Source organism: Pinus tabuliformis, chromosome 3_2 (genome assembly GCF_031772625.1).
Source record: "Pinus tabuliformis cultivar Carrire ecotype Pingquan chromosome 3_2, CPIR1, whole genome shotgun sequence".
NCBI lineage: Eukaryota > Viridiplantae > Streptophyta > Pinopsida > Pinales > Pinaceae > Pinus > Pinus tabuliformis.
In genome coordinates this window covers 1,020,246,335-1,020,264,572 of record NC_142302.1, presented here as the reverse complement: position 1 = coordinate 1,020,264,572, position 18,238 = coordinate 1,020,246,335, and the positions used below count along the sequence as shown (strand labels likewise).

The 18,238-nt window shown below is 40.2% G+C and overlaps 1 protein-coding gene and 1 pseudogene across 2 annotated transcripts in view; one reads left to right on the top strand and one right to left on the bottom strand.

Annotated features, from left to right (window-relative positions):
• The window catches only part of LOC149184054 (histone-lysine N-methyltransferase ATX5-like), a 280,597-nt gene that overhangs the window by 57,821 nt on the left and 204,538 nt on the right, over positions 1–18,238 (top strand). For both annotated transcript variants that reach the window (XM_089417386.1, XM_089417387.1), the window contains 5 exons: positions 15,152–15,280; positions 15,403–15,471; positions 15,618–15,686; positions 15,807–15,892; positions 16,149–16,241. In XM_089417386.1, coding sequence (XP_089273512.1) covers positions 15,152–15,280; positions 15,403–15,471; positions 15,618–15,686; positions 15,807–15,892; positions 16,149–16,241 — 446 coding nt within the window. The remainder of the gene's footprint in view (positions 1–15,151; positions 15,281–15,402; positions 15,472–15,617; positions 15,687–15,806; positions 15,893–16,148; positions 16,242–18,238) is intronic.
• On the bottom strand, positions 6,005–6,463 carry LOC149184055 (cyclin-L1-1 pseudogene; annotated as a pseudogene).

Genomic DNA, 18,238 nt, shown 5'->3' with positions numbered 1-18,238 from the left:
ACCACTGCATATACTCCTGAGCAGAATGGTGTTGCTGAACGCAAGAATAGGACTATTGTGGAAGCTGCCCGTGCCATGCTATGTGACCAGGGTCTTCCAAAGTTTCTGTGGGGAGAAGCTGCAAATACTGCTGTGTACATTCAAAACCGATGCCCTCATTCCGCTTTGGACTCCAAAACTCCCGAAGAGGTTTTCTCTGGTAAGAAACCTGATGTCTCACATTTTAGAATTTTTGGATGTCCTGTCTATTTTCATGTGCCGAAAGAAAAGAGAAGTAAGCTGGATGCTACTGGGAAGAAAGGAATGTTTGTGGGCTACAGTGAGACTTCTAAGGCATATAGAGTCTATGTACCTGGTCAAAGGGAAGTAGAGATAAGCCATGATGTCACTTTTGACGAAGATGCTTCCCTGAAGAAAGTAGTAGATCTTCCTAGATCTGAAGAAAACCATGAAGAAAGACCTGGAAATCTGGAAGAACCCCAGGATGAGACTATGCCTGATGATGAAGGGCCAATGGACCCTATTGATCCTTCCCCTTCTCTAGGAAAGAGGCCATCATGACTCAGGGACACCCTCGAAGATGCTGAGGGTCATGCTGCCCCAAGGGGAACATTCCGAGAAAGCAAGAAGCCGTGTAGATACCAAGGGTATCTAGCTGCCATGAGTTCTATTATACAATCTGAACCTGGATCTTTTGAGGAAGCCATCAAGCATCAAGTCTGGAAGGATGCTATGCATGAAGAATGATGTCTGGGATGTGGTCCCGAGACCGAAGGACAAATCTGTTGTCACCGCTAAATGGCTCTACAAGATTAAACATGGATTTGATGGGAGTGCTGAAAAGTTTAAGGCAAGATTTGTTGCCCGTGGCTTCTCTCAAAAGGAAGGAATTGACTATGACGATATATTTGCACCTGTGGCTCGATATACCACCATCCGATCCATCATAGCCCTTGCTGCTACGCAAGGATGGAGTCTTCATCAGATGGATGTCAAGACCGCTTTTCTGCATGGTGCAATAAAGGAAGAGGTGTATGTAGAACAACCTCTGGGATTTGAAGTTCAAGATCGAGACACTTATGTCTGCAGGTTGAAGAAAGCCCTCTATGGGTTAAAGCAAGCACCCAGAGCTTGGTATGAGAGGATGGATAGTTACTTGATGAAGCTGGGCTTCACTTGAAGCAATGATGATCCAAACCTTTACTTTAAGGTTGAGGAAGGAAAGCCTCTCATTCTAGTGCTGTATGTGGACGACCTCTTCCTGACAGGTGATGACCCTCTCATTCATCAATGTAAGAGGGAGCTTGCTGCTGAGTTCGAGATGAAAGACCTAGGACTGATGCACTATTTCCTAGGCCTGGAGGTCTGGCAGAGACCTGGAGAGATTTTCCTTTCTCAAGGAAAGTATATTGTGAAGCTTCTGGAAAGATTTGGGATGGTGGACTGTAAGTCCGTGTCGACACCAATGGAACTCAACTTTAAGAAGTTGAGTGGCAGTGCTGCAGGGCCTATCTTGGCCAATCCTACTGAGTATCGTCAACTCATAGGAGCTTTGATGTTCTTAGTGAACACCTGTCCGGACATATGTTTTGCAGTGAATACTTTGAGTCAACAGATGGTTGAGCCTCATCATTTTCACTGGGTTGGTGCCAAGAATCTTTTGAGATATCTTCGGGGCACGATAAACCATGGGCTGAGATACACTGCCGGGAGTGTGATACTCCGAGGATATACTGATGCCGATTGGGCTGGCAGTGTGGTAGATCGTAAGAGCACATCTGGATGCTGTTTCAATCTTGGTTCTGCTTCGATCTCATGGATGAGCAGGAAGCAGAAGTCGGTGGCTTTGAGCACCGCGGAGGTCGAATATATTGCTGCTAGTATGGCCTGTTGTGAAGCAGTTTGGTTGAGGAAGCTCTTTAGTGAGCTGTTCCAACATGTGCTAGATACCATTGTAATACTCTGTGATAATCAGAGTGGGATTCGTATGACTAAGAATCCTGTGTTCCACGACCGATCCAAGCATATTGATATCAGGTACAACTTTATCCGGGATATGGTACAACGAGGCGCCGTAAGGCTCGATCATATAGGAACTGATGAGCAGGTCGCGGATATTCTCACTAAGCCCCTGGGGAAGGTCAAGTTCCTAACCTTCCGTGAGAGTCTTGGTGTCGTGGAAAGACCCTATGATGTGGGTCTTGTTGGACGATGAGCTCTGGGAGCTTTGGGGGGCTTTGGGGATAGCTTCTCGGAGCTATAAGCACTCATAATGCTTCTGCCCCACCCTTGTGATTATTGAGCTGGTTCGCCACTCATTTAATCTTGTGCCCCGTATGCATCCTACCCATTGAGTTCAGGGCTCATGGGAAGTACCTCTCATTTGGCCAATGAGGTGTGGAAAAGCTAGAGACTATTAGCAAAGACTGATGGACGCATCAAAGATTGCCGTACTCTCTATCTAGGATGGCATGGTCCAACCACTTGATCTGGGATCAAGATTTGTGAGGTCTGGGACCTCTGGACTGATTATGTCAGTCAGGGAATGATGTCTTTGTGACTGACCCACTTTTGTTCTGAAATAAAGAAGCTAGCAAAGCAAGTTTCGGCGGGATGACTCACGATGTTAATTGCACTAACAGATGGAGTTCTCCCTAGTTGAGAGGGAGTGTTAAATTTGGACAACTACGTCCAAACTCCATGTTCTGATGCTCAGATTAAGAGGCTAATATTTTTGTTGGATTCCTCTTTCTGAGGTGTAAAATCCATATAAAAATAGTCTTAATCCGATGAGCAGAACTTATATTTTGAATTTATTATTCTTAATAAATTATATGTGCAAGGTCAGCCAGTTTTGTAATGTAGGCTCACATGCCCAACAGATGTGTCACACACCCTCATTGATGGATATATATACAGGAAAAGTTGGAGAGAATTTGATTACAACACAACTCACATCTTCCTCTCTCATCCTAAAAGTACGAGCTACCTAGAGGACGAATTTCAGCCACACGTGGGAAGGACGAAGAGGATTTTTCTGCTGCTAGGGTTTCGCAGAAGTTTGACCAGCGTTGACTTTGGTCAACGCTTGGTCCAAACAAGCTGAAAACTTGTGGGAGGTTCGATTTTTGAAGGCCGTACTACCTGGCACAAAAAGCGAGGTCAAAGGGTTGACCGTTTTGCTTCTGCGTTGACTTTTAGCTTGCTGCCCTTGCGTTGACTTTTCAGGACAACGTTGACTTTTGTAGAACTGACTTGGGTTGACTCATCTACTGGTTGGAGGGTTGTTGTGACACATGCTGGGCTGGCTGACCAAAGGAGACTTTGCTGGTTGAAGCATCCTGTTGACCGCCGAAACGAACACATACATTTTTCTTGTTTCTGATTTGTCTTCTGTAAGATTTGCTTATATGTTCTATCTGCATTTTGCTTATCTACTTGTATGATTGCTGTGAGAAAAGTGAAAATGCTCTTAGCATAGAACATCTACAAAACTTTACACTGGGTTTGTTGGTACAACAAAGTATCCATCCTCTAATATACTCCGCTACACGATTTTGTATTATGGTCTAGTACACATACCTTTATAAGTTAGCAACTGTCTTCCCAACACCAAAATGTTCTACATCATTGGAGGTGTGAGCCTCCTTGATACGCTACAATCTTTCACCTTTAGGAACACAAAGCTTATCTAGCTTGTTGAATAACCCCATCTGGAGATGATAGTCAACCTTATTGTCACCTTCTTCCACATGAACCTGACCCTGTAGCTGTTGAAACAACTCCCATTTTTTCCACCCAAAATATATCGAGATAGATAGCAAAGTGCTACATAGAGATAATCATAACTATTCCTCACTGAGGCCGATTCCTGATTAATCTAGACTTTGTGAAGAAAAGGGACCAATTGAAATATGGATTTGGGATGACAATCTAGTGGAGACTAATTTGGAGGATAGAGCCATAGTTTTAGAGCACTTGGAGGTTGAACTTTGAGTGGTCATGATGGTGATCATATTTATGCAGTAGAGATGCTACCCCTAACCACCAATAAGCTTGTAGATGCTCTATAAAGGGATTAGACACACCCCTTAATATCTATATTTTTGATGAAATTTGTTGTGTAGGTAGAGGAACACGTCGTCTACAACATATGAAAATTTTGGACTCGAACTCCAAGTATTGACTATGTGCTGTTCAAAACATTGAATGTCTATTACTACAAAAATCAAGAAAATTTTGACGGCTTGCTCTAAACAATGGGTATTACTTAAATATCTATTGATGAAATATGGTGGGATGTTAGAGGAAGGTGTTCTCCTATGTCAAGTGACATGTCATTACCGCTCCCCCCCACTTGTGTCACATATTTCATGTGTCAGACACGACACGTGTGTGACATGTGTTTGACACGAGCCCTACTAGTGTCTCAAAATTTGGACATGTGTCTGGTGAAAAAGCATCTCACGACTTCTTAAAATCAAAATTTTGCCTCATTCTCACGCAATTCAGTCACAGGTTTGGAGCTCTCAAATGTTTTGGAGTGCAGTTCAGGGCGATTAAGCAATGTTAGAAGGGATTCCAAGTGTTGGAAAGTAGATTTGTCCAGGTGCTACTAATGCTATGTAATTAATGGTAATATTATACTCAAAGTAAAAGGATGAAAATCATCCTTTTACTAAATTTTTTAACATTACCATTTATTGTTTCTGGATGTTTGAGAGTGGTTCCATCCTTGTTCGATTTCATATGGAGAAAGCAGAATTTTAGATCCCACTCAAAATCCAACAAACTTAACAGTTTTCAGGGTTTCAAGATTTGGGGGATTGGAGGTTTCCATTCGATTTTTTCATATATGAGGGTATGAAACTAACATTTAATTAGGAGCACTAGTCTCTCTATATACATCGGTGTTGGTGGCAGTGATTGTCACGACCCTAGTAAAAGTGTACCCATCACTCAAATAAAATCTTGATTTGATGCGTTAAACTTTTTCTATCTTGTTTTGATGCTTAGAGGGTGATAGTAATGATGAGCATCCCAATATAGTCAATGATTTTGATGATATGTGGTACTAGTTATTTGTTGTAGCATGATTTTTTTTGGACTCCATAGGCCATTTAGGGCCTTTCTGTTGATGTATTTTTGGTTGAGTTAGGTTCTATGTTGCATGAAACTTCTAGGAACCTAACGTTTCAGGACGTACCCGTACCCAAAACTCTGAAACTTGACCATTGTTGGACACCTAATCCTAATGGGTTAGTGTGGAAGTCGAATGGACAAAAGCAGTCCAAGAGACCTTGGGATCTGAAACCCAAGAGTCACATATTGTACTATAAATGTATATCTGATGTTAATAAAAAAATGTACTCACTGATTTATCTTTCATATTCTCTTTCGCTGTCCATGTGTGTTTAACATGGTATCAGAGCAAGCGTATTCCTGCCCTGCATAATTAATGTGAGCCATTTGTCTTATGGCCTTTCTGTGCAGTCATTTCTGCCATCAATTCTGCATCTCAGGAATATTTTCTCATGAATATTACTTCAGCTAAATTTTAGCTGCTCCTGACACTGCCAGCGCTGTCCAAGCGGTTCTGAGATGTCTGTCTGCCACACCTGCGCTGCCCTGACATATTCTATTTATAATTCCTGCGCCCTGTTCAGTTAAATACGCTCAGACTTCAAAACCGTTTCATATTCTCTGCAAATTGGGCTCTGTCCATAATTAACGCCTCTGTCCAGAGCGCTACTCTGCCTCTGCCTCTGTCGCTCTCTGAGCAGTCAGACCATGCCATAATTTCTTCCTCGCCCTCTCTGGTTAAGGTGGCACTACCTAACGCTGAGGCCGTTATACCTGTGCGTTGATTTCTCTGCCCACATGAACGGATTCTTGTAGCTCGCCTGCAATACTGAATGTGCTTGAATAAGCCATTAAACTTGACTCCCTCTGTCCTGAGCGCCTCTGTCCTGAGACTGCGCACTGCCTGGTTTGAACGCCTGCGCTATTTGATATTTTTCTTGAATCCCATCTCTTTCAAAAGGTGGCGTTCTGTTCGGTTCAAGTCCATCTTCATCTCTGCATATTTTTTGGAATGAGGTTCTAAAGGTTCAAGAGGCAAATTCTCTCGCCTGCATTCCATTCGATGAAACACATTCAAAATGTGCGGAATCCTCCGAGGGCTTTCTTCAAGCTTTGCCACAAGACAAACACAACTTGCCGCAACCCGCTTGACGTTAAAGCGTGCAAATGATTTTTTGAAATAGAATCGATGAAAAAGAACCTGGCCTGTTGCCATAACTGCTTGTGGCGATCTAAGCAGAATTCCGCTTTCTTGAATCAATTCGCAACCGAATAAACGGAGAGTCATCTCCGTCTGTTCGTCGATTCCATCTTTCCGCGAGGGGAAATTGGCAATCTGCTCGTCCGTCACATAGAATGTGTCGATTGCTGTGTAAATCATGGTGACTATGTGTATAGGCCCTTTCTGTTGCAGCAAGATGTTCCTGAGGCTCGTGAGGGTTGTTTACTGAGGACGTCGGGCTAAACTCATCAAAGTGGAGGCAGTGGACCATCTCTGAGGCCTTAACTGAGGCAGCAGTCTATCTCTAAGACATTAAACTACCTCGGAGGAATTAACAATGGCAGTAGCCAATATTTAAGCCAGTTCATTCTAAAGCCTTCTCTGAGCCAGTGAATTGACCTTAGCACATTAATTGTGGCAGTGAGTCCATTCTGAGGCCTTATTTGAGGGTTTGGACGATATTGCTTTGCTTATCCGAGGTGAATATTCTGTTGAGCACTTGTTCGGATTCGAACTCGGATTGTTACCTGGATTGTTTGCCTTGAAGGGGTTTTAGGAATCGCCCTCTGGAGCAGTGGAAGGTTACAGAGCTGAAAGACGAACTCAAGAGGCGAAGCATAACATCTAACGACATCTCCAACTTCATATCCTTATGCAGTGGGGTATTTTCTGAAGCAACATTGTGTTCAAATGCTCCATAATTGGACGCTGATGTATCAATAACCATGTCTCCAGGATGAATAGTTTGATTCTGACCAAAGTGCTTTTCCATTGCATAAAATATTTCCTTTGTGGAATTTGCTGGTAATTTCTTATCTATGCGCATTGTGTTCAAATTTGCTGGTACTTTCCAAACTGATCAAATTTGCGCCCCTGAAAGAGCAAGGCATTGAAGTGTTTGTAAGGGTGGCAAATGAGTTCCTGAATATCTCGTGTGGAAAATGTCCATGCTAAGAACGCTTTTCTAGCTACAGGAGGAACATGACCAGAGATATGTACTCCACAATCTGAGTGTTTCCCTTGAGGGGTTGGTTTCGCTTCAAGTAAGAGAGAATTGAACTTACCAGCATTTCATTCGAATGAAGGCACTAGATATCGAATTTGAACTGTTTTGAAGTGATATATATACGGTGATATATATTGGTAGCATGATATATATTGAATGCGCTGTTTTAATTTTGAATGTGCTTTTTATATATGTAAAGCCGTTGGCTGGGCTATCGATTTGATGTAACAAGAGCGCTATCTGAAGTATGTCCATCAAAACGTTTTGGTTTTGAGCTTGAATCTGTTCTTTTTATATGTAAAGCCGTTGGTTCAGGACTTGCCTCTCGGGACGACTTCCCTTTGCGTTAAACATTTTTGCTGACAGTATGATGCCTCTGTGTTATAGGGCGAGAACCATTCATTCTTGATAGGGAAAGAGCCATTCATTCTTGCAGGTCGAAAGCATTTCCTTATTTGAATCCAAGGGCATATATTATGTAGGAGTTCCGGATGCCTGGAAGACCGAATTCTTCATCATTTTAGGAGGCTGAGATTCATTGGGGATCATTTGTACCACTGCTAAAAGATCAAGGGCGCATTGAGTAAGGACAAGTCCAAGCCCTTCATTGATTAAAATAATGGGCACATTGTTTCATTGAATTTTGGTCATATATGAATGATGTTTATTGGGTTGATGAGCATTTGAATGATTTGAGTCAGTGGGTTTAAGAAGTTATGAATTTGCCTGCTGATGAGTAGATATTGGAATTGAGATAATTCCATATATGATGACTTTTAATGAAAGTATGAAATCAATGGTGAATGATTTTGAACCACATGAAAGATAAGCTTCCGCATGCAAATGGTACACTTGTGAAATTGCCAGCTATTGAGGTTTTTGATTTGGGTAAAAAAAAAAAAGTTGAGATGCATATTACTAGTCCGTTTTAAAGAACCTGGATTCTGGGAACTTTTTGCTGATGCTGATTTGAAAGTGAAGGAGTACTTGAAGGATCCAAGCAAGTTTGCAGTTGCTGCTGCCCCAATTGTGGCATTGTACTTAAAACTCACTATAGTGCATTGTTTCCTTGATTCAACTGCTTCATAAAGAGTTTGATGAGCTGATTGTAATCTTTTATGTTGCACTCTGATCCTTTGCTGACATTTATAAAGGATATTGCAGTGACATTGAATTGTGAATGATTGTTGCTTCTTCTTCACTGGTTGATAGTTGTGATCTGTTTCTTTAACTTATAAGATAATGAAGAAAATGACCAGACTTGATAATGCATTAGAGTTGTTAAATACTCTGATACATTCCACTGTTGATGAGATGGTTAAGATCAACAAAACCTCTCTATTCAATATTAAAATATGTCTACAAAATGCACAGGAGAATATTGAGTTTTTGCAGCTTGAATCACAACTGCAGCAGGAAGAATTACAGCAGTGGAGTCATCATTCTGAACTTGTTTCTGTTCAGAACAATGAAACAGACTCCCATAAACAGCAAAACAATATTGCTGAAGTTCATTCAGATCCAGTGCCCAATGAAGCAGCAATTGTACATGCAGATCCAGAAATTCAGTCTGCACTTCCCAAGCCCATCATCAGACCTTGGGAACAACTTGTCCACAACAAGCACAGAACTGGTCTTGGATATGACAAGGACTTGTCCTTTCATATTCCAGACTATGCCAAACCCATTCAGTTTCAGAGTGCTGGATTCATTCATGATAGTTCACCTGCTCTTCATGACAGTTCACCTCCAGCTGTTCCAGATTCTGCCCCTCTTCCACAACAACAACAACAACAACAAAAACAACAGATCGTGAAATGCCAACACTGTGATCGAGTTGGCCATCTGAAAGATCACTGTTTTGATCTTCATCCATGTAAGCACTGTCATAAAACCAGTCATTCTTCAAACAGATGCTTCAAAAACAAACATCCTGCAAGAACAAAGATTCATCTTGGATGGATCGCTTCTTGGCAATGGGCATCAACAGCCAAGAAGATATTCCAAACACATGTCAGAACTTGTTCCAGAGTATTGAACAGTCTTGCAGTTGAGTTTTCTCCATCTTCTCACCTTGTATCTGACAGGGGGGGAAATGATGGTCATCTACAAGCTTCAAAGTCACATCAAGCGAGCCTGAGCCACAACCTGCCACACCAGTTTCAGAGTTGTAGCCAGAGACAAAGATGCCTGAACATGCCTTCAGTTGGCAATCTGGGACACTTCCTCTAGCAGAAGACTCCAACTTCTTGCCAGTTTTGGAAGAGTTCCAGGAATCTCAGAGTTGTTGGTCATCCTTAAACCATCACAGATTAAGAACACTTCCTCTAGCAGAAGACTCCAGCTTCTTGCCAGTTTTGGAAGAGTTCCAGGAATTGCATTAAGCATTCCAGAGTTGTTGGTCATCCTTAAACCATCATAGATTAAGAACACTTCCTCTAGCAGAAGACTCCAGCTTCTTACCAGTTTTGGAAGAGTTCCGGGAACTGCACTAAGCGTTCCAGTGTTGGTGGTCATCCTTAAACCACCGCCCTTTTTTACCAACATTTCATAGAGCACATTCAGCCTAGTGCTGCCATGCATTTTTTGCACATTTTGTATTACAACTCTCTTCTTGGACTCATACATAACCCTTCGGATTAAGGGGGGGAATGTTGGACACCTAATCCTAATGGGTTAGTGTGGAAGTCGAATGGACAAAAGCAGTCCAAGAGACCTTGGGATCTGAAACCCAAGAGTCACATATTGTACTATAAATGTATATCTGATGTTAATAAAAAAATGTACTCACTGATTTATCTTTCATATTCTCTTTCGCTGTCCATGTGTGTTTAACAGTGTAATCATCTATGAGAGTTAACGTAGACTTGGTTTTCCTTCTAAATTGTCATCTATGGGTCTTATTCCCTTTTTTTCTTGCAAGATATTGTGTTATTCACTTATGTTTAAATTTATTTTTATATTTATAAACATATATGATGTTTCAGACGACGTTTCCATTTTTAGGAGGTGATGTTTCTAAACTTAACCGTTTCGGAAACTCTGAAACATTTTGGCGCTTCGTGCAACTTAGGTTAGATTGTACTTAGTGCTATTTTGGTTAGATACATTAGTTGTATGATTGAGTTTGTATCTTCATCATGTAAATGTTTTATTTTCTAAATTAAATCTTTGTCTATATTTCATTTTTTATGTGTAATTCACTATTTTGTTGCATTTTTTAACATATAATATATAATGTGTCCTCTATGTCTTGTTTTGGGGGATCACTGTGTCGTGTGTCAGATACACGTATTTTTGTGCCCTCCGTGTCTCGTGTCATTGTGCCATGTGTCTTAGGTTCCATGGGATAGATGCTCTCTTGCTAAGTTAGTTTATTTGATTTTCGCTTCATTGTTCACTGTTGAGCTAAACCCTTCCTTCAAGTACTTGAGAAATAGAGATAGGTTTTTCTTTCCTTAATTATTCAGAAAATTGACAACCTAAATTACAAACTGTTGAAGTTTCTAAGTCTAACAGTTAGAAACCCTCCATGTACTTTCTGATTTATTCCTTCCTACTTGTTCTGATTAATTAACAAGTTCTTTACCATGTAAATACTGAAAATAAACACAAGTACATGCTCAACACATTACAGATCATCAACTGAAGGAAATAGAAACAAGCACACAAATGACATCTTTATTTTTGGACTAATGTCCCCGGAAAAACCCAATGCGGGAAAACTGGTGCAGCTATCTAAGGGGTTGATTTATTAAGCAGTTTCAGAATACAATTTGGGTGCCAAATCTGGCTCACCCAACAAAGAAAAATCTCGGCAATAGTACCTCTCCTTTTGAGATAGATGCTCCGGCTGAAACCCCGGATAAACTCTCCGGCAGATCCTCAGCTCCAATTTGCCCCACAAAAAACCCCAGCGTCACCCTCTAGGGACTGCGTTGGCCTCTTTTGCCATTTGTGTCAGCTTTCCGACAGTTCCGGCTTCTGCCCTATGCGTCAGCTTTCCCAACAGTTTCGGCAGTTCCTGGCAGTTCCAGCGATTCTAGACAGTTTCGGCTTCTGCCCTCTGCGTCAGCTTTCCCCGTAGTTCCGACAGTTCCAGCTTCTGCCCTCTGCGTCAGCTTTCTTGGTAGTTCCGGTAGTTCTCGGCAATTCCGGCTGTTCCCGGTAGTTCTGGCTTCTGCCCTCTGCGTCAGCTTTCCCGATTGCTGCGTTGATCCTCCTGACAATATCTCTGCCTCTCTGCTTCTGTATTCACTGCCCCTCAGTGGCAACTCTAGATCACTCTCTCAACTTTCTCAGCAAACCTAGCCCCAGAAAGTCGAAATCTTGATCTCTTGGTGTGTTCTCCAAGTGACCCTCAAGCCTTCTCTTATACTTTTCTCGTTGAGAGATCAATGACCGAGATTAAGTCCCTAATCAACGGCTAAGATTAGATCTGGCTTGATCCATGACTTTTGGACCATTATAACACGATTTTCTATTAATTCACATTAATATTTTAATTTCCCTAAGTTTAGACTTAGGGACTCCATTAAAAATATTAATTATTTTAATATCTTCCAAACTATTTAGAATCTGCCCAAACCCTTTATGGGTATTGGAGATCTCATGTGCCTTAGCCTCTCCACCAAATTTCGTGGCTAGAGCACGTCTGATGCTACCCCAAATCAACACAAACCGTAGGGTAAGTTAATTTGCCCTAGTTTTATTTGGATTTAGAATCACTAAAAAAAACACTAGAATAGTTTGTATACTGATTCCGAGACCCCATATCCCTACATTGAGAATACTCTAGTCTATCTCCCAAGTAACATGGCACATCCTTACCCCCTTGTGTCATGTATTTCTCGTGTTGGACATGATAGAGGTGTGACACGTGTCTGGCATGAGTTTGAATTGTGTCCTGTTTGCAAGACACGAGCTGTATTGGTGTCTTGAAATTTGGACACGTGGTTGGTGAAAAAGCATCCCATGACTTCTTAAATTGTTTTTTTGCTACATTCTCATGCAAGTTAGTCACAAGTTAGGAGCCCTCAAAGGTTTGGAGACCAAGTATGATTAAGCAATGTTAGAAGGGATTCCAAGTGTTGGGAAATGGATTTGTCCAGGCCCTACTAATGTTATGTAATGAATGGTAATATTAAATTCTTAAACTAAAATGATGAAAACCATCCTTTTACTTAAATTTGTAACATTACCATTAATTGTTTCAGGATGTTTGAGAGTGGTTCCAACCTCATTGGATTTCATATGGAGAAAGTACAATTTTAGATTCCACTCAAAATCTAACAGACTTACAGTTTTTAGGATTTCAATATTTGGCTTCCATTTGATTTTGTCATGTATGAGGGTATTGAACGAGCATTTAGTCAAGAACACCATGTTGGAGAATGTAGTAGGGCAACTACTAATTCAATTCTCCTTAACCTTAGTAATTGCTTGTGAACTTTATTTATCTTCTTATGTTTCTTTATTATATCTTTTCATCAAACAATTCTCAAGAGCAAAAACACAGTAAAGACAATGGACACAAGAAGTAGGCTCCAAGCCAGGGCAAAACCCCTCCAAGGGGAAAACCCAAAAATAATCTCTTCTCTTCTTATAGAATTTGCTCCAAATGAGAAAGCCAGGACCCAAAACCATAGACCAAGAAGTCCTTCTCCAAGCACCAAGTCAGGCCTCCAAGAATCCCTTCCAATAAGGTCAAAGATTAACCAAGTCAACAAAGATCAATTGTTCTTCAACCAACTTCCAACTTCAAGTTTGCAACTTCGACTTGCAATCTTCGTCCCTGTAATAGCTGCAAAAACCCTAATTCCTTCGCACATGTGAGAGAATAAGGCCCAAAAACAAACTTTCTTTCTTCTTCTTGATTTCTCTTTACTTCCTTGACCTTCGCTCTAACTTCCTTGATGTTTCTTGCTGCAATTTGAACTTCTTTCTTGAGATCATCGAATTGGTTCTAAATGAGGTCGAAGCTACCTATATATATACATATATAATACCAATTTGAGGTCGAATAACCTCTTCTAGGCCGACTTGTCATTGATAGGTCCAACTTGTGCTAGGAGGCACATAAGGACTTTCTAGACTCAAAATAATAACTTTTACTTGTTACATCTTCCCCAATAGAGCCTTGTACAATTGACAAGGACTCTCTTGACTCAAGAAAATTATTCTTTTGACATGACAAACCCTAGGAGCATGAAATGCATGCTTTACCTAGATGACCAACAAAATGGAGCATGAAACCCATGCTTAAATTAATATTTTTCTTTCATCTTTTTCTTGTAACATAAGATATACATAATGACTTGAGTACATTGACAATTATGAACACTGAAACTAGTTACATTTTCCAACACACCAAGCCCTCTATATACTTCGATGTTGGTGGCAATGATTGTTGAACTCCTCTATCATGACCCTAGTAACAATGTATCCATCACTCAAATAAAATCTTGATTTGACATGTGAAGCTTTTTCTATCTTAATTGATGACTAGAGGGTGATATTAATGATGAGGATCTCAATATAGGCAATGATTTTGATGATATGTGGTACTAAATGTTGTAGCATGATTTTTTTTGGACTCTACAGGCCATTTAGGGCCTCTTTGTTGATGCATTTTTGGTTCAGAGATGGATTGCACTCAATGCTATTTTGGTTATATGCATTAGTTGTATGATTGAATTTGTATCATCATCATGTAAATGTTTTATTTTCTAAATTGAATCTCTCTATTTACATTTTTTGTGTAATTCACTAATTTGTTATATTTTTTAATATATAATATATATAATGTGTCCTCCGTGCTGTGTTCCGGGGGTTGCTGTGTCACGTGTTGGATACTTGTATTTTCGTGTTCTCTATGTTTCGTGTCATCTTGTCACGTGACTTAGGTGTTCTCTATAATATATTAATATTTCAGAGGGAGCACGTTGATCAAAATTCTAGGCCCCTTTTATCCACATAGGAAATTTCTGCGTGTTGGCTCCAAACATATGTTGTACTTAATATTTTTTGATGAAATTTGGTGGGTAGGTAGAGGAAGGTGTACTCTATAACATATCCAAATTTTAGGCCTTGGCTCCAAGAGGTGATAGTTGTCTGATCAAAATACCCGATCCCTATAGCTGCTAAAAATCAGGAAGAAAAAGCATAGAGTAGAACCAAAACAAATTGGAAATACTTTTGGGTGTGCAGTATTGTCAAAACTCGAGGCATGCTCCTGTATCAGATTGTGGTTATAAATTTCCTAACTTTTGTGGGCACCATCTCTTTGCTGCATGGAGTTAGAAGTTGCAGGTTGAAAGGGTAGATTTTGAATTTTTAATGATTCCCTTAATGGTTAGAATTGGCAGCTAAAAGCAAAAATATGATGTAGATTTTTAATGACCAAGCTACCTATGGTCCTAGTTCGTGCAGAGTTCAGGCTACTGATGTCAGCTCAACTCAGCAATGATAGAAAAGATGCCAGTAAAAATATCATATATTTTTAACAATCGCCTAAACTCTTATAGCAGGCAAAATCAAAGTCGGTTCAAGTTAAAGTAACTCTTAAGTACAATGACTGACACGGTGGAGCTCTAAGGCTTTTTATATTACTTCACAGACACTTTAATCTTTTGAATCATAACAATCATAGGTACTTGTTTGTCCACTCAAACATCTAGAGGGACTATAAATAGCTGAATATTGGATTGGTAGGCCGTGTCTTTAATATTTTTCCCTAAATGCTTATCTTCTTAGCCTTCTAGTGATGGGCTATTTCATCTCTGGGATACAATTACTGATTTCTTGAAATGCTTTATTAAATGTTGAATCCTGATGTGCAGTCATTACAATTGGAAAATGAACACAAAAGGGAGTGCAGTAGCTGTGGTGGAAAGCTTCCCTCAAAACTAGTTCTGAAACAGAAGAACGGTTCTTCTCAAAACCAATCACTCTGTAGACACTGCTTTAAGGTATGTTGAAGTTTCCCATATTTACCTTGTATCTTTGGACCCCTATTTATTTCCACTTCAAACTTAAAAGACTATTCATAAATATGTTCTTATTCTTCATATTTAATGTGCAACTTTTGCAGCTGTACAAATTTAAGCAGTACTGTGGGATTTGCAAGAGAGTCTGGCACCCTACGGATAAAGGCAGCTGGGTGATGCAGCCTACTCTTTGCAGATTTCGAGTCAATTTTTTGTTTTTTTATTTTCTTTATAAATGTTTAGCTGTTTCAATTTTTCTTTTGCCATAAAACGCTTAACAAAACCATTGAAACTGGTTCACTAAATTCCTTGTTTACAGGTTCAATGTGACAGATGCCAGATTTGGATTCATGCTGAATGTGCCAAAATTAACTACAAGCATCTTAAGGTTCTGTCTGCTCTGTTTCCAGCAGTTCCATTCCCTTTTAATTGCTTCCAAGAGGTTACATTGGCATCTATAGTAGGCTGACTTAAATGGTAAATTATGTTTTTGTGTGCATGCTAACAGGATCTCAAGGATGTTGAGTATTTCTGCCCTGATTGCAAGAAAGGTCTGGGTATTGAGGCACTGCACAAGCAGCACATGGAAATTACGTGAGTGGTCTACTGCATCTAATGATTTACACAAGTTTTTATAAAGCATATCTAATGAAACCTTGATATGATGATTGCTTGTTTAAGAATTCAAAGAGAGCAGTGCTGCTTTGATTTGAAGACTGCTTGTTTAAGAATTGAAAGAGATAGGTGGTAGCTATTAATTCAGTTTGAATGCTTAATTGTAGTTATTTATTCCCTTTTTTCATGAGTTTTCTTGTTTTAATCTTTCTTATGCTATACATATTGGAAGCAGAGCAAGTAAAACATCCAGGTCAGCTGCTGTGCCAGATTATCTTTCTGTTGTCTGCTCAGGGAAGGAAGGAAAATATTTACCAAAGCATCACTTGTAAGTTTCAAGTCTTTGTTCTAATTTCGGTATTGAATAGACTCTATTCACAGTGCAATTAATAGAGTTTTTTTCTTGTTAATATCCGAAGTAGCCAAAAATTGGCAATTGGACAGAGGGACAATGTTATTGAACCAGCTGTGAAGGCACGGGGGAACAAGGGTCCAATGCTCCTCCATATGTTAATCTAAAAAGAAAAAGGGAACTTAAGTGAAAATAGACAAAATCATGTTTTAAAATTCAATATAAAGATCAAAGTCTCTATAAGTCATGTCCCTTATGTACTATAAATATGACAGCCTTCTTAACTGTATATCATCGTATCTTGTATCTTTCACATTTATTATGTAACAATTTTTGTTCTTTTGTACCATATGGTCTTATACCTTCTGTTATGCCCCGGCTACCGCAAGTTAGCTCACAGGTGGTATCCGATAAGATAATATGATTAATGTCCTGTTTATAACCACAAAAGTAGTTCAATGGGACTGCTGATTACACATGCCTCGATAAAAAGTGGGAGTGCAGAGATGGCTCTTAATCAAAGCAAGAAGCAGAAAGGATGAAAAATAAAGTGAGGTACAAGGTAAGACGTAAATATAGCTCTGATAGCTGCAAACAGATTTGGGAGAAATGGACCTAGAATCTGGAATACAAAGAGGGAGAGAATCAGACTCCACAAATAATTTCTCTCCTAATTTCCAAGACCGAATGGAGGAAGCTTCATGTAGAATGCTGTCTGGAAGAGGAGCTGGAAGATAAACTGATTGAGCACGGTGCTACTATCTGGACAAAAGCCATCTGCCACTAAGGACTTGGTGTCCTCTTATCACTGTGAATGTGGGATTTGGAACAGCCATGCCACTTGGTTTGATGAGAAGTAGGGATAGTCCCCTGAAATGGTATTGATCCAGATCCGGGGGCCATACTGCTATTGATCTGCCTCTTGGTACCCTTGGTAGATTGGAGCACCAAGAAGAAGGAAGTGATAACTTGGTTGGAGGTGATAACTTGGCTTAAGAAATCTCGACGAGAGAAGACAAGTCAAGACCAGAGAACTCAGGAATTGGCTCAAGCCAGGGAAAAACCTTTGATCAAATCTTCTTATTATTGATATCAAATATTCAGCAGAGAGAGAGAAATACAAATGACAAAGATGCAGCCCAGGCAAAGCTACAATAGCTGACAAATTCTGCCCTAACCAGAGATCAATAGTAGACAAAGCAGCTACAAAGAATGTTTGAAAAGGACCTCGGTCCTAGTCCAGATAGTGCAGCCTTCTTCTATGAGTATAATGAACCCCAATATAGTGATATACTGAGCAGTCAAACACAATGATGAAACAACTGTGGATCTGGAACCTGATTAGGGCTTGATCGTAGACAACATCAGTCCATTCAGTGCCTTCAATTGCTGCGGCTAGCATCCTTCTTCTTGTAGCCAGCCCTGGCTACCTGTAGCTTGACTTCTGCTATGAGAATAGGGCCTAACGTTCCTTCCAGCTAGCCCAGAACAGGTCTGCGGTGCTCCTCCAATAATCTCAGGGCTTGCGGCTTATCTAAACAGGGAGAACACAACCCAAATCATCTACAGATTTATCCGATATGCCTCGGCCTGCCTCTGCTGTACTTTGGACCCACAAACAGACTTACAAACATCTCTTGTTACCTCGGCCCTGACCTTCATGTGTTGTGGCTGTCCTACTGGGAGGGATTCGGCCCTAGAATATAACCCACAAACAAAACTTCGACCTCCTCCAAAACCACGGCTGCCTCAGACATATTCTCCAGCATGTTGATGTATCTAATGAGAATGGAGGACATCTATATATATAACAATTTATCTTTATGGAGGTGAAGCTGACCTTAACATTTTGGAGGCAAATTTGAATTTCAAATTTCCAATTTTTCCCGCCTTAATAAGGTCATGACTTGTAGAATTTCTTTTAAGTAAATAAATATTTTTCCTTATCCAAATTTAGTGATCTTTAGGTTGAT